The sequence below is a fragment of the Amphiura filiformis genome, chromosome 9, assembly GCF_039555335.1.
Source record: "Amphiura filiformis chromosome 9, Afil_fr2py, whole genome shotgun sequence".
Lineage (NCBI taxonomy): Eukaryota > Metazoa > Echinodermata > Ophiuroidea > Amphilepidida > Amphiuridae > Amphiura > Amphiura filiformis.
Genome location: NC_092636.1, coordinates 55,123,514 through 55,145,908, shown reverse-complemented (window position 1 = coordinate 55,145,908; position 22,395 = coordinate 55,123,514). Strand labels below are relative to the sequence as shown.

The 22,395-nt window shown below is 37.5% G+C and overlaps 1 protein-coding gene across 1 annotated transcript in view; it reads right to left on the bottom strand.

Annotated features, from left to right (window-relative positions):
• The window catches only part of LOC140161185 (proteasome maturation protein-like), a 193,905-nt gene that overhangs the window by 35,282 nt on the left and 136,228 nt on the right, over positions 1-22,395 (bottom strand). Inside the window, exons 4-5 of the mRNA XM_072184634.1 lie at positions 6,532-6,633; positions 1,072-1,165 (exon numbers count right to left, since the gene is read on the bottom strand). Coding sequence (XP_072040735.1) covers positions 1,072-1,165; positions 6,532-6,633 — 196 coding nt within the window. The remainder of the gene's footprint in view (positions 1-1,071; positions 1,166-6,531; positions 6,634-22,395) is intronic.

Sequence of the window (22,395 nt, the reverse complement as noted above, 5' to 3'; positions counted from 1 at the left end):
CCTGGACTGTCATTAATGTTATATAATAGTGAAGAAGTTCTTTTTACATAACCTGGTACATCTTATTTGAATTTTATATACTGATAAGTTACCTTATGTTTTCTTAAACTACTTTACCTTAAGTGTGCCCAGGCTTGTGGATCAACATCTAGGATCCACGTCTAGGCATTGTGCCTGTGCGTAGCACACTATAAATCACTGCGCTTTTTTCTTACCTTTACCTGATTGACAGTCACTGTCTTTTGATAGCTTATTATCAGACCAAAATATGACATATAAAAAGCTTTCCGGTGCAGGCAAGGACAGTTGCAGAGGATCTGCCTTGTCAATTTAATGGGAACCACCTGGTGTTCTAAAGTTCTGCTATTCCATAGGTCTGCTTTTCCAAAAATTCAATTGGTTTAACCCTAACCAGCCAGGGGCTTTTTGGCGACGGGAAGGGAAAGAAGGAAGGAACAAAGAGAGAAAACAAAGAAAGAAGTTGTTTGGTCTGGGTGGGATTCAAACCCGAGACCCCTCGCATGCCAAGCACTGGTTTGGTGACACTTTGCCACAGGTCTTGGGCTTCGCTGGCCAGCGAAACCGTGCCTATATATAACTTAGGGCAATTGCGTCATCACATCACATGGTATGCACGCACGAACAGCGCATATATCAAGTAGTATTTTGTAGTACTCAGGCGTGTTAGGGTTAAAGTAGCCAACCTTTATTCTGTTATAGAATAACACATTTTCAGCAGAGGATAAGTGTGTGTGTTTGGAATAGCAGCCCTTCTGAACGAAGTACCTATGGAAGAGCGGTCTTTCAGCCAATTGGAAATAATGGAAACAAATCACCAAGGAGAGTCACAAATTGCTCTCAAGTGCAAATTTGGGTATCATTTGAAAATGAGCTTTAGCACAAAGGAAAGGAGGGCTGTTTGGCCATTTGGTCAATTTGTCAAGATGATAGAAAATCATGAAGAGGAGTTATATATCACCCTCATGAGATGGGAACCAGCAATATCAAATGCTTTTTGTTTTACTCAAAAGACAATGACTGGATTGACGAGTCGGCTTCACCTATACCTACCATTTAAGATATCTTCAAAGCCTATTTCTAAATCACGACCTAGCAGTGAGTCCATGGCAACATTGGAGCTTGGCAGACATGGTGCTCGGCCAATCTGTAATAAAACAGAAAACAATCAAAAAGGTAGATAATTAATTTTATGTAAGCAAATTAATATCATACATAATAATTATGGTGCAAAGTATTCTTGACATCTACTGATGAACATGCACTATGAATATTTTTGTGGTGTGTGGAGCACAGCCCGAGAAGATATTAGTGTACAAAAAAACCATTTTCACAATGATAACATTTAGCTCAAAAATCATTACGATAGGATTTGTTATAATTAATTGTGGAAAATTGCACAAATAAACACCCCATATTTTAATGAAAAGTGACTGAAATACAGAAATTAATTTACATGCAATATCATGTAAGCTTAAAGGCCCATGCAGTGATCCCAGCATAAGCGTAAGAAAATTAAAATTGTTTATAAATTGCTTAAAAGTGAAGGATAAGTCATTCAAATTGTCATTTTATGAAATGAAAAATTTGGCAAAGATGAAGAAAACAGCAGTATTGACGAAGTTGAAGCCCCTTTCAAATACATGTAGCTAATTTATTTACTGTCATTATATAAATTACAGATTCATATAAATAAATGCCTTAAGTTATTTTGTATTAAATAAACAGCTTTCAGCTGAACCACTGACTAGCAGGCTATGTTTGCACATCTATGACAATTTTGATGATTTTTATGATCGTCTGGATGAGCAAATCACAAAATGGGCCTTTAAAACTGGCTTTTGCTGGTAATCATGATCGCTAAATTACATGAACAAAACATATTCTAATTTAAATTTCAATCCAGTTCATTGCAAAATTATAATTTCACTCAGCAAATCACATTACAGTGATCTTGAATTTGAACCACGGAAACGAACAAGAAGTGAGTCATAGTTCGCAAATTTTTAAGCCTTTTCCATTAAAAATTAATGTTTATTAATAACAATATGGTATAAGGAATGCCCTGGAATCACATTTTGTTATTGTAAAAGTCTCTACAATTTACATTCATGAAAAGTTTGCCAATGTAGCAAATGAAAAAGATGACAATCATGGCTCGATGATGAAGTAGTGCGTTCAGTGGCGTGCGCAAAGGGGAGCAGGGGGGCCATGGCCCCCCACTTTTGTTGGTCATTCAGGGGATTCTGGGAAAAACATTAAAAACATAAAAATTTGCTCCTAATCAGACTCCATTCGGGGGAACTGAACAACCTGCCCCCCCCCCCCACTTTCAATGGGATACGCGCCACTGAGTGGGTTTTGACAATTTATAATTTATGCCAGTGGCAGATGTTACCATTTCAGGATTATAAAATTAAAGGTTACAGTAAGTACATTTGAGATATTTGTGCTTTAAATGTCTAAGAGCCTATTCAAAGTGTTAGTGAAGGTTGAGAATGAAATCAGGACAGACAGGATGAAGAGTTCTATCAGGGCTCATTACACTTGCAAGGGTCATTAGTTAACACTAACATGTCAACAATACCATGGGATATTATATCTATTTATGGCATCATAAGTAGCACCCTGTCATAAGAATCTAAGGTGAAATAATTCACTGCCAAACTCACCTTTAAACACTGGGAAAACATTACAGTCATCTGATATTACTAAATAGCAGTGAAGTTTCCTCAATTCCCAACACCTAAATATGCCATAAACTTTAGAAACCCCTATTTCAAGTCAGCACCACATTTTAACTGTATCTAATTGGAACCATTTCTGTTTTACACAAGAACCATGCATATTGGGCTATTCCAGTTAAAATCCATACACCCCTATGGAAGACATGACCTTAATCTCCAACACAGGGGGTGCAGATTTCAAATGGAGTTACCCATTCAGGTAACTCAATTTGAAATTCACACCCCTAACACTGTGTTTATTTGTACAATCATAACCATACTTGATATCAAGTTCCCTACACCCCCAAACTGCAAGGAAGGAATCACCCTCTTCCTAAAAGTTTCAAGTTCCTTGTATGATGGGAAGTAGGAGTAGGAAAGAATGTTTAGAACATGTCACATGAAGCCTGATGCGATATCATACCCACACTAATAAACTATAAAACACTGTAGGATATGTTTGAATGCTGGGTTTTATGAACAAATCCAACATTATAATATTATGAGCTTCTATGTGATGGGGTGTGCTCAGACACCTTCAACCACAGGGAGGTTGGAAGCTAACCTGGGGACCTGAATGGCTAAAATCTAACCAAAGTAAAGTTGTGTTTTGGCATAAAACCTGGTGAACTGCTCCCAACTACCCGTGGATCTCAACACTATCTCTAGCATGTGCTTTCTTTACGTGTCATCATGCTGATGTCACAGACCAATAAAAGATGATTCTGCCTATACAAAACAAAGGCAGCACATGCAATCCACACCTTTAAATAATCAAAACCTTTGCAACCTCATGTTCCATATATGAGCTGGTGCTTCTAATTATATATTTTGGGTCATATTGTTTTATTTTACATTGTTGTATGTTGCGCGCCCAGAGGCTGAAATGAAATGGTTCCCTTCGGTTGGATGGAAATGCCTAATTGCAGTGGGACCACATTTTGTGCTACCCCCCCCCCCCATCTATATCTATTCCTCTTCCTGTCCCATGGCAGGCACACCTAGCTATATCTCCCCCTCCAACTCAGCACAAAAGTTGGCAACCATGAGAGTTACCAAATAGCATGGAAAAAGGGCAATTTATTAACCAGTAGCAAGGACCGCGAAAGTGGCAAAATAGGGGGTATTTAATTTGACCTGTCCGCAAAATTTGACCTTGAAATCAGCAAAATAGGGAGTATTTAATTTGCACTGTCCGCGACATTTGGATAAAATGAGTACTTGGGAAAATCAGGTAATTTATGTCAATATATAATGTCATTGGAAAGGTATGTTTGAAATTCTGGAGTCATTGAAAAGGGTTTTTTGAAATTCTAGTCATTGAAAGCCACAAAAAAGGGGTTGTTTTTGGCCAAACTTTGCCCACCATTTGGCATGAAAAAGGGGGGAAAATTTGATGAAAAATCATTGCAAAGGGAATCTTTGAAAGATTTTGTAACGCTCATGGTTGTCAACTTTTGTGTTGCGTTGGGGCCTGGTATCTCTCTCTTCCTGTCCCTTTCCAGGCAAATGCAATCCATGTCATATAGACTCTACACTAATGTTCAAATATGTTTCACTACTTTTCCAAGTCAAACAGTATTGACTTCCTTTCTATTCAAAATTGGGGGAAAATCTTGTCAAATGTCCCTGTTGAAACATTAATCCTGAAGAAAGAACTTATCCCAACTTTTTTTGATCAAATCTCTGTAGCGCCCTTTCAAGAGCAATTTTCTAGCTAAATCATGTGGTGATGGGTACTTCCATACACTGTCTAAGCACACACCTGTTAGTGCAACAACTGGTTCATGGTCTGACTACTACCTTATTCAAAGTTAATCGTTATGACACACTATGCCAGCCATACGCTTTGGATTTAGTAAAGTGTGAGTTGAGAAGGGTTGAGAGGCCTCAGAGTGAAACCTTAGCCAACCAATATGTCCCCCATTATTTATAAGTCAGCTACAATCAAAAGGTAACACATTCGAATTGCTGCTACACTATTATATGCTCATGCAGTTTAGGGTTAGAGTATGACTGGATCCGGGTTAGCATTAGCATTAAGTAAGGCTGGATCCAGGGTTAGGATTAGCATTAGAGCAGGATGGATCCAGGGTTAGGGTTAAGATTAGGGTTAGGGTTTGGGATGAGGATTAGCAATTTGGGATTGGGATTAGCAATTAAGTATGGATGGATCTAGGGTTGGGGTAAGCATTAGGGTTAGTGTTAGCATAAGAGTAGGATGGATCCAGGGTTAGGGTTAGGGTTAAGGTTAGGGTTTGGGTTAGCATTAAAGTATGGCTGGATCTAGGGTTGGGGTAAGGGTTAGCATTAGAGTTCGACTGGATCCTGGGTTGGGGTTAGGGTTAAGGTTAGGGTGTGGGTTAGCATTAAAGTATGGCTGGATCCAGGGTTGGGGTTAGTGTTAGCGTTAGCATTAGAGAATTATTCTATTTTACAAAGATAGAATTTTGATACATAATGCAAGGATTCTGGCCAAAAGTACAAATGCCTCGTTGGGTTGTATTCGGTTTCAAATACTGCAAGTATGTTAACACCATAACCATGACACATAGTAATGTATCAGTACTAATTACTGCACTGTCTGTGCAGATTGCTACTGTCAGGAACACTGACATTACTATTCACAGGTAATTGTGAACCCTTACCTTCAAATGCAAGTCATGCTAGAAAAAAAGAGGTAAAAGGAACTTGACAGGGACTAGGCTATTCCAGTTGAAATCCATACACCTCCTATAAGAGATATGATCTTAGTCTTTCACATAGGGGGTATGAATTTCAAATGGGGTTACCTGAATGGGTGAATCCATTGGAAATCTACACCCCTTAGTGGGAGATTAAGGTCTTCCATAGGGAGTGTATCATGGATTTCAATTTCTTTTGGAACAAGAATTTATCCCTCAACCTTTGACAGCGAGAGACTTCGGGCCAGTTTAAAGTCACTTGCACTTTGCTGGGAGGAAATATTCCATAACCGGTCTCACAAGGGACCCATCATAGCAAGGACAAGATACTACTGACAGATTCTTACACAACAACTGGTTTGAAATCTCCCAACTGTAATGCCTGCTAAAGCATCAAAGTCACAAGTTCTAATCATGACAGGGATCATTTTTTATCACAACCTGCTAAACTCTGATTAAACTCTTGAAACTCATATTACAGGAGAAGTGAGCTGTAATACCGTAAACGTTCGCCTAATGGCGCTATGGTTTCCCTTGACATAACTGGAATTTTAGATACAAACTAAAAGTGCCCTCCCATAAAAATCCCACCAGCAAATAAGAGCACGTACCCTTAATTCTTGTTGGGATTTTTAAAGGAGGGATATCTCTATTTGTACACAAAATTTACCCTCAAGACAAAAGGATCCCAGGTGCGCCATTAGGCGAACGTTTACGGTACCAGGCTAAGGCCATTGTTGAATTTTGCTATATATAGACCAGAAGATCATAATAATGAAAAATTATGAACTTTTTACGACAACTTTTGTAATATACCGTAAAACCTCGTCTACAAGCATATAGAGTGTTTTTGATGAGAGCTAAATTAATACGAAACAGCCGTAATTATGCCAATACAATTGATTGGTCCTACAATAATACTTGTGTGTATACACTTGTATCGGTGATTAATTAGCTGAAACTCCATAAATAATAATTTTGTTTATGGAGGGAGCCTGGATTAATTTTGCATTCATCAAAAACACTGTATACTTTTACGATATGCATGGATGACCTCATCATGTCTATGATCATCTCAGGGCTGACTTCACTACCATCATTACCTGTTTGACTGCATGTTGTTCCATACGTAACCTCAGTGGTGCATGTCGACCTTGTGTTCGCTGTAGGAATGCCATCTCTTGAGCATGCTTGTTTTCCAAAAACTAAACACAGAAAAAGAAGTCAAAGAAAGAAAGAAAATTATTTTTAAAAGAATGCATTTTCATGATCCTGTAATTAAGTCTAAGCAACTAGCCTTTGAAATTGATTGCACTTTTAGAACAGATCAAAAGCATACAGAGTCAATGTGGTTTCAATGTATCTGCCTTTCATGCATATAATTATTCATGAACAAATACCTAGATGTACGAAATACATAGGCTACATAGACCCACAACATTAAACAGAAAGTAATGATTGAATGCATTAAGGCAGCTGTGTACTCTAGACATTGTTTCTTTCGCACAATTGAGTTTTTTTGATATGTTTGTACTTTGTTATGTTTTTTATAAATACAAGGAATGAAAATCCAGATTTGTAAACTCCAACTGCAATATTTTAAGGATTTTATTTCACTATTCCACTCGTGTTTGAAATTGAAAAGGAAAGAAAATCTTTGTTGTACCAGCAGGGTACACGCCGATAACAACACATCGCGTTGCGTATCGCGCAATTTGTTAACGCACAAATACGCTTACGCATACGCTGACGCTTATCTGCTTGGCGGCGCATCTTATGGAAACACCACGGAAGCACAAATATCTAGTGGTCAAATGGCTCCGTTTTAGCTGATAAAATGTGGGTTTTTCAAGTTCTTTCCCCGATTTAAATATCAAGTTATGAATGGATTTCGCTCAAACTTCTCAAGGGGCCGTGGATTTACCCGATGTTTATGTAATGTAAGGTAGAAAAATAAAAACTGCCGCATTCTCCTGCGAGATTCGATGAAAGTGCAAAATGTGACCACTTTAAACTTCAACGGCCATTATTTCAATGTTCATTTTCTTGGTAAAATGACGATTTAGGTACACGATAACTCAATATATACAGCATCTATAGGTAAGCAAATATGATCATCGTAAAAAGCATGATCGACTCAAGAAACAGTTTTCTCATTTTTTTATATTTTGGTCTATTTCCAATTTTAGGCATCATTTTGTGCAAATAGGCGTTTGTGAATTTTAAAAGTTCAATTTGATGCCTTATATGGTCAATATCTCAAAAAATAAGGCCAATATCAAAAAAATAAAAAAAAAGTTTTTGGAATGGAGCCTCAAGATTGAGCTAAAAACAAAATAAAATATTTTGGAAAGAGTGTTTTTTTGTTATGATGTACCTAACAAATATTGCCAAAAACTCACTTTTTGTGATTTTCTTCATAATTGTTGTTTTTACCCCAAATCTGTATTTATATTAAGATTTATTGATGTCTTGCCTTCATAAAAATGTATACTTTTATATGTCTTGTGCGAATAATTACAAAGTTATTGCACCTTTACTACATGCATGTCTGAGAGTACACAGCCTCCTTAATGATTGAATCAATTAACAAATTAAATCACCCATTCTTGTGGCAATTATTTTAATGTTACAAATTTCAGTAAAGGGTCATTATTTCTCAATTCACCCAATGGAAACACCTCACCCCTTCAAATTTGTTCAAAATTGGTATACACAGTGATTTTGGCTGTCAAAGCTCAAATTTCAAATTTTAGCTTAATCGGACGTCACGTTTTTTCGCTATGCCCCGCCCATTTTTTGCGATTTAAATCGAAAAATGGCGCCCATCAATATTGTCGCGACCATATCTCCGTAACCGTAGGTCCTACTGAGCTGAAATTGGTGTCATTATTTAGCTAATCTCTCAAAGAATCCAAATCTGCTATCATTTAGTATGTAGGAGTAAGAAAAATTTGTGACCTTTTTTCTGTACTTTGACCTTGAATTTGACCTTGTTGCCACGTGACCCTGAGGCAAATTTGCGTTGAATCATACCCCCATATGTTGTCTACAAAATATCAAAAAATTGGAGGGTAATATTTTTTGTTTTTTGCTAAGCTTTCAAAAGCAAGCATGCAGGTGAAAACATGTGTATTTAATGCATGTACATATAGGTCTATACAATTGGCCTATATTATAATAGCATCATGTGTACAATATACTGAGCCTACATACAAAATTACAGTTTTTCAACCACATGCTTGCTTTATGAAAGCCTAGCAAGAAAACAGAAAATATTACCCCTCCAATTTTTGATATTATGTAAACAACATATGGGGGTATAATTCCAACGCAAATTCGCCTCGGGGTCACGTGGGCAACAAGGTCAAGTTCAAGGTCAAGTTCAAGGTCAAGTACAGAAAAAAAGGTCATATTTTTTCTCTTCCTCCTACACACTAAATGATAGTAGATTGGGATTCTTTGAGAGATTAGCTAAAAAATAACACCAATTTCAGCTCAGTAGGACCCACGGTTACGGAGATATAGTCGCGACAATATTGATGGGCGCGCCATTTTTCGCCGAAATCACAAATAATGGGCGGGGGCATATAGCGAAAAAACCAGACGTCAATTAAGCTAAAATTTGAAATTTGAGCTTTGCCAGCCAAAATCACCCTGTATACCAATTTTGAACAAATTTGAAGGGGGTGAGGTGTAAAATCATTTTTTTTTTGGGTGATTTGAGAAATAATGACCCTAAAGTGTAAAAAAAGGAGAAAACATTCAAACAAAATATTCATGTTTGTACAAAATGCCCTTGATAGATTTATGCATGTGAATGTGAGTGATGTTAAAAGGGGAAATATGTTTCCTATTAAAATCTTGGGTGGATCCCAAAAGCAATGAGAAGCAACATAATATAGTTTTTGACTAGTCATGATGGCATTGTGTGGAAATCCAAATGCTGCCACCTGCTCACAGTCAGTATTACAGACCTACACTTGGTTTCAGAGAAGAACGGCAATCCCTTGTTCACATTGATGTGAGCACCCTGCTAATGAGCGACATTCGCAGAGCTTTGTGCTACCTTCAAGAGCGCTGCTCTTCGCTGACCAACGCTTTGATGCGTATTTGGCCAATCAGATTATCTGTTTGTTGTTATGATTGTTAGACGATTGAATCGGCCAATCAGGACCCCACTTCCATATTTACGCTGTGCACGCTCACAAAATATAAACAACTACCGTTCTTCTCTGCCAGAAACTGTAGGATGAATATGTCCTGTACATTAAAATCAAGTTCTATTTCACATATCCAATGAAGATACTTCTTTCTCGCACTAGGATGAGTCACATCAACAGGTTTGAGTTCATGGAAAGGATGTCCATATGAAGCAGCTCATATATGGTATTATTTATACTTTCCTGGCCTACACAATACCTTCCATGCCTAACCAATAATAACCTGTGAGTTACGACTTCTTGTGGTTTCTCGTTCTTGATGGGAAACACCCGTTGTTGTCAGTCCATCATTCTTGTTAACTATCACACTTGCTTCTCCCAGATCTGTTTATATGATTTTGAATCACTGAATGACTATCAGCCTGTGTATTACAAGCATGCCCCAATGCAGCAGCTTGGATCTTTCCTGTGTCGCCTAAATCATTATTTTACGCTACAGAATACAGAATAAATTGCATATTTTGGGGGGACAGATTATTGACACTACAGCACTCTGATGCACCCACCACATTTCTGTGATGAAAAATTGTCCAGCATGAAGCGCATCATTTTTACTGGTTCAAGTGCGACCAGCATTTAGGTTGTTGGCTATTACACTTATCTTATAGTCTTTATTCTTCACTTGCAGCACTTGTCAGTTTTACAGGCGCTTTGTATTCTACTGTTTTAGGTTCATCATGACTTGGATGGTACTTCAGGCTTACCTAACAACCAATAACATGGTTTGTCTCTATCTATCATGTGCTCAGCACAAATCAGAACACTGTACCTCATGGTCCACCGTAACTCAAGAGGTAGGCAACAGTTGACATACTTGAGCCCCAGCCTCAATCAGGACCGGACTAACTCAATGAGCTTGACGTTTATACAAGTGTAAATAGAAAAGGTCTAGATTATACATCTCTGATACTTTTCATTCCCCCTGCATCCCCTCAATCACAAGAGACTCATAACCAGTGGTGTAGTCAAACAGGGGCAGGGGCATGCGTCCCCTTCTCCTTGTACCGATAGTCCATCAGTACATTGTGACCAGTTGGTGAACATCATTGAAAGTGTACACTTTGCAAAAGCCTTCCGGCTCATTGCTAGAAAAGTGTGAGAATCAAATTTAAATTTAAATAATGGCCGTGAAGCGGCCATCGCGTGACGCAGGGGGTGTCTGAGGGGGGATGTGCGCCCTCAGAAGTGAGAAACTTTTGCAAACTGAAGGCCCAATTGAAGCCATTTGGTGGACCATTCTGGCACTTTCTACCATTCAATCTCAAATTTGAACAATACAGTCAATCACTACCCAATGATCTTAACATATAGGCCTATTGTATATATCTATGGAACAACTTATCTACTTCCATAATTGCTTCTTTTGACACAATTTTGTGACACAAATAATTCCATTCCTGGTTGAGTTATGCCTTCTTGCCAGCAGGCATTCGATATATTCATATGGATTTAGTACACTACTCCAATATTTTATCTTGTTACAATAATTCTAACTTCCTCTACGACAAAAATCTAGTATATGCCTATCTGATCATTATCTCCCATTGAAAAATGTGTTGAATCTGATAGGTACTCAGAATGGTTTCCACACAATATGAGGACCCACAATATGACCCTCAGACAGTGCAATAAGTATCATGTCCCCAGAACCAAAACAAAAGATATGGGAACAGCTCAATACCCTATCTCACTCATCTACTTAATTAGTGCATCTCATCATGTTCATATTCAGCTGGTGTGTTTAACTGTGATTTTATGACAGCATTTTATCTTGATGTATTGAATTTGCCCCTTATAATTTGGCTGGTCCAAATATTTATGTGCAATATTTTGTTATGTTATTTATTAATTACTGTTTATTAAATTAAATTCTTTAGTGCATTTGGTGTGTGGGTGTGTGTGGAGGGCTGATAGTTCGGGTGTGAGTGTATGTAAGGTGTGTGTGTATGTAAGGGGGGGTGTGTATGTAAGGTGTGTGTGTATGTAAGGTGTGTGTGGAGAATGTGGGAGTGTGTGAGCTGTGTGACTGAGATTTTGCCTCAACAAGTGCAATTAATTTCTTTGAGTAATTTTATGGTGTTTTCATGTAATTTTATATGTTTTTTATGTCTTTTAATGTAAACATTGCAACTGTAATATTTCATGTAATTTGGCCTACGGGCCACGAATTTGAAATAAATTTAATCTGAATCTGAATCTGAATCTGAATCTGAACGGTTCCTAAATCCCATTATGTATGTTAACTAATACGGCATCACCTGGTATATATTGGATGTAACTTTTAAAAAGGCATCAAACTTTTGTCATGGAAGCTATTTTTGAATCTTGACAGTCAGAGGGCCGTCATGCACGTTTTCCGTTAAAGGCCAAATTATTAATGTATGCGACTTTTGCAAAAATGACTTTTGCACTCTTGGGTATGTTTTCGAATCCAAGTTTGCCGTGGGAAAGATAATAATATCTTTCCCAAGGCAAACTTGAAATGTATCGTATTATATGTAGTCAATCATCTTGAACAATTGAAACATAATTGGATTTTAAATATCTTTACAGTTCCCTTCTTGCTTTCCATTTTGTCCAACTCATGATTTGTATGTTTGATGAACCTTCAAATTTATTTTTTTTGCTTAGGATTTACAACTCGGATATTATCTGTCATAACGCTTCAAACATTTTAAAGTTTTAGTCAGATAAGTAATTTCAAACTTTATCTATTGATTTGTCTTACAGCGTGTTTATACTGAGCACCTCGCATTACCGCACTTCACCTTCACCCACATTTTAATCCTCTCATCTTCATCGGGTCATTTCTACTGTGCTGTAAATGCAGGATAACAATTTTGTGAACATTATTATATGGAATGTTGAAAGCCTTTCCTGTAGTTATTTATATTAAAAAAATAGCTATTAAAGGGGGGTAACCCTATTGGCTTTGGATATGGATTGTCTTTAAAATTACATATAATATCAAATATTGTCCCCTTTATGCAGCTTTGTGCAAAAAACGAGAGCATTTTCTGCGTAAATGTGAATAAATAGCAACATTTGCAACCCAATACTTGGTATGCGTGAATTGCATTCTGGGAAGGCAAGCAAAAAATGTGCCGTAATTCCTGTTCGTCATGTGCCATGCGTGCGTGGTTGCACTGACATTAACCAAGCTCCACTGTACTAGGTACACATTCCAATACTACGGTGACAACCAGTCTTTTCGTGTTCGTCTGTATATCGTTCATGATGATTTTGGTACCGTATATAAATTATGGCATAATGGCAATAGAGCTCAATAACAAAGCAAAACAGAAATGCCCCGACGACAATGTTGGAAATGCATGTAATGCCGTATTGAACGGAAAATTTAGATTTTTAAAAACTCTTTTTCGTACCGATTCAGAAAAAAAAAATATATATATATATATTTCCCCTTGCAATATGTACATTTCAAATGAATGTAAATAATTTTGGGTTTTAAAAATGGAGCAGAAAAAAACCTATCACTACCGGGATTTGAACAAAAATACGACGCTCTAACCAACTGCGCCACGTGGGCAGCTTCTAATTTCGGAAGGAATTTTTAAAGCTTTATAGTAACGTGAAGTCTCTTCAGCAGTTATTGCAGTTCGCTCTTTTCATACAATGTGAATGACGCGGAACCAAACTAGCTGTTGAGGAGACTATAATTATCTACGTCCAGAATTCCAGAAATTGGTAGCCACCAAGGGAGGTATATTGGCATGAATTCTCTGATTTCTCCGAAATACATCGACTTGGGCGTCAAATTTCAGAATAGAAATAAGAAAAATACGATCTATTTTGTGATACCAAAACTCATTAACAATGACAAAAATCGGGGATGATGTTGTCGATCGGGTTAAGGTGGTATTGGATGCATTTTCTAGAAATTAGAAAATGATTTGAGCATGTTTTAAACAGATTAATTGAGTAGGGTAAAGTACACTGATTAATATGCCTTTTGTTTGGAGCAAATCGGACATACGGTTTCCATAATATATCAAATTATATTTTCTTTGTATCCTATTGTTTTTGTCAATAATCAATATAGTTAATGAGCTAAAAGGAATGGAAAGGCTCATTAATATGCAATTTTTGCCAATATTTTGCTAAAAATCAGTGCATAAATGTTCAGGGTTCTTTTATTTTGCATACTTTTGCCCTGAAACTTGGTCAAAGTGTTTCTAATATGTTCTAATGTATTATATAGTTATATATTCACTATATAATACATTAGAACATATTAGAAACACTTTGACCAAGTTTCAAGGCAAAAGTATGCAAAAAATAAAAGTACCCTGAACATTTATGCATGGATTTTTAGCAAAATATTGGCAAAAATTATATGTTAATGAGCTTCTCCAGTCAATCTAATACTTTCATACCACACACTTTAAATAATAGTGCGTCAAAAGTTGAATGGCTCTGACTGTTGATATGTTCTTGTCATTTGTCCTTGTCAAACCCTTCAGCACAAAACTACCATGTCATTGATTTATATCACTATATTGTCACAGGCCATTATAATACCTTTTTGTCAAATGCAATCTAATACTTTCAATCATTTTCAAAACACAAACACAATATAAACTTCTGTCTCTAAGGATATTCAGTCAACTTTGGGTTTTCCCCTAAATTTTTAAAAATCTATATTCATCTACCAGTCACATCTTAGGAAGTGTCACATCATCATGATCATAGCTAACCAACAGGCAGCCTTCTCTGTTACCAACTAGCTCTAGCTCAGAACTGAAACTAGTAGGCACATCTATATCCAGTAGGATATTTAAACTCATACTGCAGTAAGCTCTGCACTCAGTTTGGGTTTGAACTTTTTAGAAAGTACCACAAGGAAGCAGCATATGGCACACAGTGTCATCGCCCTGATATCTTCATGGCAGAAATCGCCATGATGGTAGTTCAAATCCTCTTCAATAGCCACACATTTTGTTCCGACCTGTTTAATAGTTTTGAGATGCATATGTGTATGGGCCGAGGGACATCCGACTAAGGCTATTGACAATAGCCCGGTGACTAACCTCTGTAGATCTCAGTGAGCCTGGTATGTCATCTGCATTAGACTGTCTCCACCAGTGCCCACATTGCGCTTGTAAGGTGATATGTTTCGTTACCCCGATTGTTTATGAATGAGGGCAGCGGTCATTTTTTTCTGTTCTGCACATAAAAAATCTGAATTTTTATCAGTTTTTGATTTCAAACCGCACGGTTTGTCAATACATAAACTAACAACTATAATGTTCTTTTAACACATATATTCAACTGCAAGCCTTAAAATTGGCTTCTTTAGTAAGCAAGAATTACAGGAGATATTCATCATTTTCTACCCCGGTATCCAAAGATTTATTGTCTGAATATCAAATTGTGCATAGCACACACACGTGTATCGATCCCGTGTAGGCCCTATTGATTTAGTTTCCCTGCTGTACAATGTAATGATTTACCAGGCGATGTCGATGTGTGGCACTCATAAATATAAGTACTGAATGAAAGATTTTGTTTGACATCTTCAAATTGACATCAACATTAATATCTGGGTCATGATATGAATGCTGCTGAAATGTAAAAAAAAGGGGGAAATCAGGGAAGTGCCCAGAAACCTGAAACCCAGGGGGGCTGTAGTCTGAACGGCAAATGTTGAAAGGTTTAACATCGGTGCATATCGGCGCCGCAGTCGCACTTGCGCAACAGGGGGGTGTCTGATGGGGAAATTTAGAAAATCTCATAGGAAAATTGCCAAAAAATGGCTTGTGCCCCCCAATCAGACCCGGTACCCCCCAATCATGGTCAGTGCCCCCAATATGATGACCCACGCTATGCCACTAATCATACCATCAACCATGTCATAGGTCAATAGTTCAATGCCCGATCAGTCAAGCTGATGATACGTCTTGGATGAGACGTGATATTGTCGCTATCAAAAATAGCAAGTCCAGATGAACAGATTAATATTCATTCTATAATGCATATTAGACAATGTTACGCTGAGCCCTCAGATAATTATCTATAAATATGACACCTGGCAGCTATTGCAGATGGGATCTTCTTGCACTATCCTATCAAAGTATGCTTTATATGTTCCGCTGCATTTTGAATTTTGAAAGAAATAATGGTGGTAAGATTTATTGTTTTTCTCATTTCCCATCGGTGACCTCTGCTATGCCCTCAGCCTCAGGATAGTTGTGTCTGTAAAGGAAATGGCTAATTTTGTGTCATTGTATACCTGAGAGAGTTTTTCTGCACCCCCAGTCAAAAATATGATAAAATAAAAGTAGTATTTGCCTTTTTGAAAAGCAAAGGCTACAAGTTACACTGTATATGAGACATTTTCGTGAGGTTTTTACTTACTTACTTTTTGTGGTTAATTTCAGAATCGCAAATTTAAAAGCTGTAAAAAATATTAATTACCTACAGGCTTTAATGTGTAACGGTTTATAAGAAACTGGAAAACAAAACCGAAAAATTAATACCGTAGAAATATCTCGCTTTACAGAAATCTTTCAAAAACAACTACAGACAGTTTTTCCTTTCTTTTCTTAAATAGAAGGGAGGGCGAGTTAGCGCAGCGGTAATTCCCTCGCTTTGCACCACTGAGGTCCCGGGTTCAAGCTTCGGCGCGCCCAAGGACTCATGTGCACTTGGTTTATCCTGATTCCATGCTCGCTCTCGCAGGTTTTCTCCGGGATCTCCGGTTTCCTCCTGTATCACAAAAATCGGTGATTAGTCGTTTGGTTATCAAAAACTTCCTTCACCCAATGGAATCTAAATGCGGATAGGTGTGCGCCGTTCGGCAGCAACGTAGTTGATGCGATCTGATTGTGATGATTCACCATTGCAGCGAAATTACAGCCCTTTGAGTTCTCATAAGATCTGGAGAAAGGCGCTTTATAAATCCAAAATTTATTTATTATATTATTATTAAATTTTTCTTACTTTAATCTTGAGAAACGGTATTAGTCTGTGTTCAGTTTGCAGGGACAAACAGTGAATTGCTAAAACCGGGGCTAAAACTGAACAACCAGAAATTCATCACAAATTCACATGTCAGATTTGGGCATATTTGGAACAAGCATGAAATGTATTATAAATAAAAATACAAATGATAATCATGAAATAAATCTAATAAACATAAAATGTGACATGAAATATTTGAAGTTTTTATCCCCCGCAAGAATTGCTGAATTTGGAAACCGTGGCTATTATGACCATCAGCAATTCAGCAACCCATCCCGACAGCAGCCAATGCTGGGGATGGCCATAAGCCATACAACCAGTTGTAGAACTTAAAGAGTACCCAATCTGCATTTATATTTGCGTGTTGTTTTTGGAGGGCAAATATACGGTACCTCTGGATTATTTTGCTATGCACCCGGCAAACTTTGATCCAAAGTGTGCTGTGGTTTGCTGTCTGCAATATTGTAATGCGTTGTGTCAAAAATTTGTGCAAAAGTGCAGACACTTGTAACGCTCAAGCTTAAAAATGCAAAATGAAGAAAAATGCACTCTTTGTCCTCCATGAGCGACATTTACCATAGCATAACACACATGCAACTTATGAGTCCGTACCACAGAATTAGAGAAGGAGAACCGGGACTCCCTATACCGCCACGTACAATCGCGCCGTCAGCTATGGGGAGAAAATTGGGGGTATTCGGGTCCTTGCCGACGGTGGGCGGAGACGAACGAAAACAATTCTGCGTCTCATCTTTCATGAATTAGCGTCTTGGTATCGCGTGCAGGTCGCATCAAGTGCGTCTCTCAAGTGCACCCATCATCTATGTCGCTCTTGCATGACAACGATTGCCTCGAGCACATTCCGAGGGAAACCGAATACCCCCAATTTTTGCTCCATGCCTGTAACAAGATGGTGGTCGAGTCCTGGTTCTCTGGTTTTAATTCTGTGGTCCGTACTCATTGGACATGACCTCTTTATAAAATGTATTTGTAATGTTTTATGAAACTTAACCCCATGAGAACTACCTGCGGATTGGCCAAAAAGAAGTTTTCATTATCAATTGGACCAATCAACAACATTGTTAGAATAATTTCACCACACAAAAAAATTGGGGTGAATTATTTGCAAAGCTCCATTCTGATTGGTGATTAAAATGAAGATATCATGTAATTGACCAATCAGAGGCAATGTTAGATCGGCAGGTAGTGCTCAGGGGTTAACATGGGTCATCCTGTAACAGGACAAGTTTCTTAGAAACCCCATGAAAACATGGAAGTGGTTTTGGCACATACTATGCATATATGGACCTGAGACAGGAGATAACTAGATTCAACAGTAATTAATTCACTTCATTTGTTTTCATTGAACATCACATCTGTATTTCCTGAATGAGTTTATGACCAATAATTGAATGATGTGCAACTAACAACAAACCAATTCAACAGGATGGGTGGTTGACTGAATATCTGTAGAGTTCAGATTAAACAATTGATATGTCCAGGCTCAATTTGAGATACGCGGACAAATATATACTTTTGATCATAGTTTCAAAAAGTTGCCTTGCAATTTATAAAGTAGGGTATTAGTTTAAAGCTAACATTAATAGGGCCGTGGTTGGTGGCCTTAGTAACTCAAGAGTTTGAAAATGGAGTTTGTTGGCTTTTGCATCGGAACACTTTATCTGTACCATATCTGAAGTGAGTACAATTCAGGGTGGTTAAGAAAGTTTTGTTTTCAAAAGTATTGGTCTAACATAAGGTTTCATTTTAATAAGTTAAAGGCCCATTCAGTGATTTGCTGATCGTAAAATCATCAAAATTCAGATTTTGGTACTTTTGTCATAAATGTGTTAACATAGCCTGTTAGTGGTTCAGCTGAAAGCCGTGTATTTAAGACAAATATAAGGAATTTATATGGATCTATAATTTAGATACTGACAGTATCTAAATTAGTGTATTTGAATGGGGGCTTCAACTTCGTCAATACTGTTGTTTTCTTCGTTTTTTGCCCAATTTTTCATTTCAAAAATACCAAATGACAATTTGAATGACTTATCCTTCACTTTTAAGCAATTTATAAACAATTTTAATTTTTTACACTTTCGCTGGGATCACTGAATGGGTCTTTAAGCATTTGCCACATTGGAAAACAAGACATGTCTTAGGCAATAGAAACAAACTAGTTCAATGAACAAATTTTGATATTTCCCCAGAGTAGCCAGTGCACATTAACGTTGAAAAAAAACCCCCAGTGCATCTGGCCAGATTCGAAACGGCAACCTTTAAACCAGCGAACATCATTCGAACCTTTATATACCTATAGATTTATATCTTCCACTCTTCTCCATCATGCCTCTTTAGCTCAGTTGGTTAGAACGTCCTGCTAGATTCGAACCAGCGACCTTCATAATACTATCTGCTAATGTAAAAGTTTTTGATGGCTCTGAAAAGAGCTGCTTACTGAAGGCCAGTAACAGAGGAAAGTAAATAAGTGGTGGCTCAAAGTTGGTCATGTATTTTGTTTTCCTTTTGTTTATTTTTAGTCCACTTTTCTTGCTCTCAGTATTGAACTATTAAGCTGAGCTTCCTTGTCTTTAACCAAAGGCATTGTAACAGCTACATCATCTCAGTTAACCATTCTCCATCAATGTTAACACCTTTTTCTTCTAAGTCTAATTTGAAAACGTCCTCAATGACAGCTGTGATTATTCTTGGAGAGCTTGTGGCCCCTTGCCATACTCCGCTCTTTATGTGGATAGGCTTGGATACATCCTAATATGTGGATTGTAGCTGTAGCATTTGTGTAAGGGGAAGGGGGCGGGGAGCAATCTTAGTACCTGGGTGGGGGAGTGCTGAGTGACTATTTTGTGCCCACAATAGGCTTATTTTTCATAATTTACATAAAGCCAGGGCTTGAGATCCCAAAAGTCACCTGTAACCCCATTGGGCACACACCAGATACTGATCATGATAATGATCAGATCATGATCGGGCCCGCTGACTGATTCCAATTTGATCCACCTATCCATCTGTGACTGAGCTTTGCAAAGGATAGGGAAACTAAAATATCAGAACTGTAACTTGTTAATGCAAAATGTACGTAATCTATGTGATAATACACATTGATACAAAACTGACATGAATAATAAAGACACCATTCCTGCAACTATTCAGAGAAATCATGGCATCAACTAGTACAGATTACAAGAGAGTCAAACCGTGGTCATGTGTCTGACTATGTAGCTTAAACTTTGAAGGCATAGTTATCCCATGTATCCATAAGTTAGCTGATATGGAAAGCCACTTCCATTATCAACTCATTAATAACTTAATAAAGACTACAGGCCCTTAAGACCTGATCTTCACACACATAGTGTCCATAAGAAGATTGTCAAGTGTAAGTGTCCGGTTTACTTTACAAGGGTATGGCAGCCTTTGATTACTATTTCCTATTGATTACTATAACCTTCAACAAATTAAAATAGTCTCTGTCACATTTGGGATCCAGTTGATTCATATAAAACAAATTTCTCTGTCCAAATATCATAACTGACCTGAGCTCAAACCTTTTTGATCACAACTCTGTGATACCCAACTGAGTAGCTCCAAACTCACAATGTAGTGGTCCTTCCTTTTCAGAGTGCAACAGGTTTTTAAAGCTTTTTTTAGTAAAAAAAAAAAGTACACATTTTGGGAAGAAAATCCACTTTTCACAAAATTGCCCCCTCTATTGGAAAAAAGTCCACTTTTTCAAATTTAGCATTTGTCCCAACAATTTCTGCTAAGGGGCCTGTCACTGCAAAATGGTAGATGCTATCTTAAAGGGGCACTTTGTGATCCACATGCAGTCCCATCCTATGTCAGAATCAACTTTTTAATTTTTGCAAATAAGCTTTTTTTGTGGATATCTATCAAACCATATTTTAAAAAGATTGTTTTCACAGTCGTGTGGTTTATTAGCTCATTTTTTCATGTTAAAAAATCACTTTGAATATTGATGAATTTTAGAATGTTCTTGTTTGACAAATAGCCAATGGTCTTTTTTTAAGCTTTCTCCTGTTGTAAGCACCTCACTCATTGCTTAGGGCTGTCCTTGCCACATGTTCCCCTTTATTATGCCCATTTCCCATCCCTGTTCTCAACATATATAACTCTTTAATCTTGGGGTCTTTCCTTTAAGCTTGCTTCAACCAAAGTCGGTCATTACATAGCAGAAGAGTGTATTTGAAAGTACTACACAGTTTGTAATTAAGTGACCCACAACAAAGGTTGGAACATACAAAGAATATGCAAATAGTGTCATTAATAATCATACACATGTGAATTACATGACACAAAACTATTCAGCACGAGAGGTCATCATTGTCTACCACCCTACCAAGTTTGTCATTATCCGCTATCATATGAAAACTGCAGTGAATTAATGGAATTTCAGACAAACAGTATGCAAATAAGCTCAAATATTTATAAATATGCATAACCTGACTTAAAACAATATAATACAGCACAAGAGGTCATCATACTATTATCACCCTACCAACTTGGAAGTTCATTGGTTATTGCATGTTGTAGCTGCAGAATGGATGAATGATTTTACTTCTGTCTAGACAGACAGACAGCCAGATGGCCAACCATCTACACCATAACCCTTTTTACGCGTTTTTATTATCGCGGATGGTGTACAGGCCACAACGGAGTGACCCCGGGACCATAACATTTAAGCTCCACAAAACACATGGTTGTAGGGATTCACTTGGTCAGACATCCAGGAACATGGTCCCATTCATCCCCTTTGCACAAGCGCGCGCATAGCAACCAGCTCGAGAAAGGGGAACTGCACATGTGCACACTGGTTTTACAAGGCTATTTCCCCTTTGTGACATCAGCCCGACCAAGAGAATGTGAAGGCCAAAAATCATTGTCAGAATTGATCTTTTTGCTGAAATACAAAAACAAATTTGCTTTCAGTTACTTGCTTTCTTTTATAGTCATAATTGTCGTTGCTGATGTCTCTACATTGCAAGGACCACCTGTCATCAGCTGGACAGTCAACTCACCATCACCCTTTTCCGACTTTCAAATACTCTGATTAACTCTGTGCCACTTTAATTTGATTTTATCGGCAATTATTTTAATACATCAGATAATTTTTATTGGGAGGTATACTATTTGACACAACTTCCTGAACAGCTTCATAGGTTTTGCTAAGGATTTGAATTCATTATTCGATGATTAATGGTGGCAATGCATGATTATTGCTGGTCAAATATGCCAAACTATTTTGAAGTTAACCTTATTTTAACAGCAACAACAGATAGCACAAGCTAGTCCAATTGTTATTTGCATTATTATTTTTTAAGTTTGTTAAAGCTTTTTTGAAAGTTTGGTGTTGACAATGTATTTAAAAAGCATTGCCTGATTGCAAACAAATTACACTCTCGATTTCATCGTCCAGTTTTTAACAATTACACAATGTTTGTCCATACATTCATGATTTTATAATAAAGTAATGTAACTTTATTCCACAACACAGTTCTATGGCAGATAACTTAACATTGATGCATTTGAATTCTCTCACCGTCAACCAAGTCCTTTCTACTATGCTGAAAGACAGAGTAATGATTCACTATACTCACATATTTTGAGGAGACGGTGAAAGTCCCGAAAAACATTTCACCAAATTTGGGTCGGTCGGGTCACAGCAAACAGATCAAAAATAATATTGTCTGTATTAAGATAAGATTGTCTCTGAGGAAATTC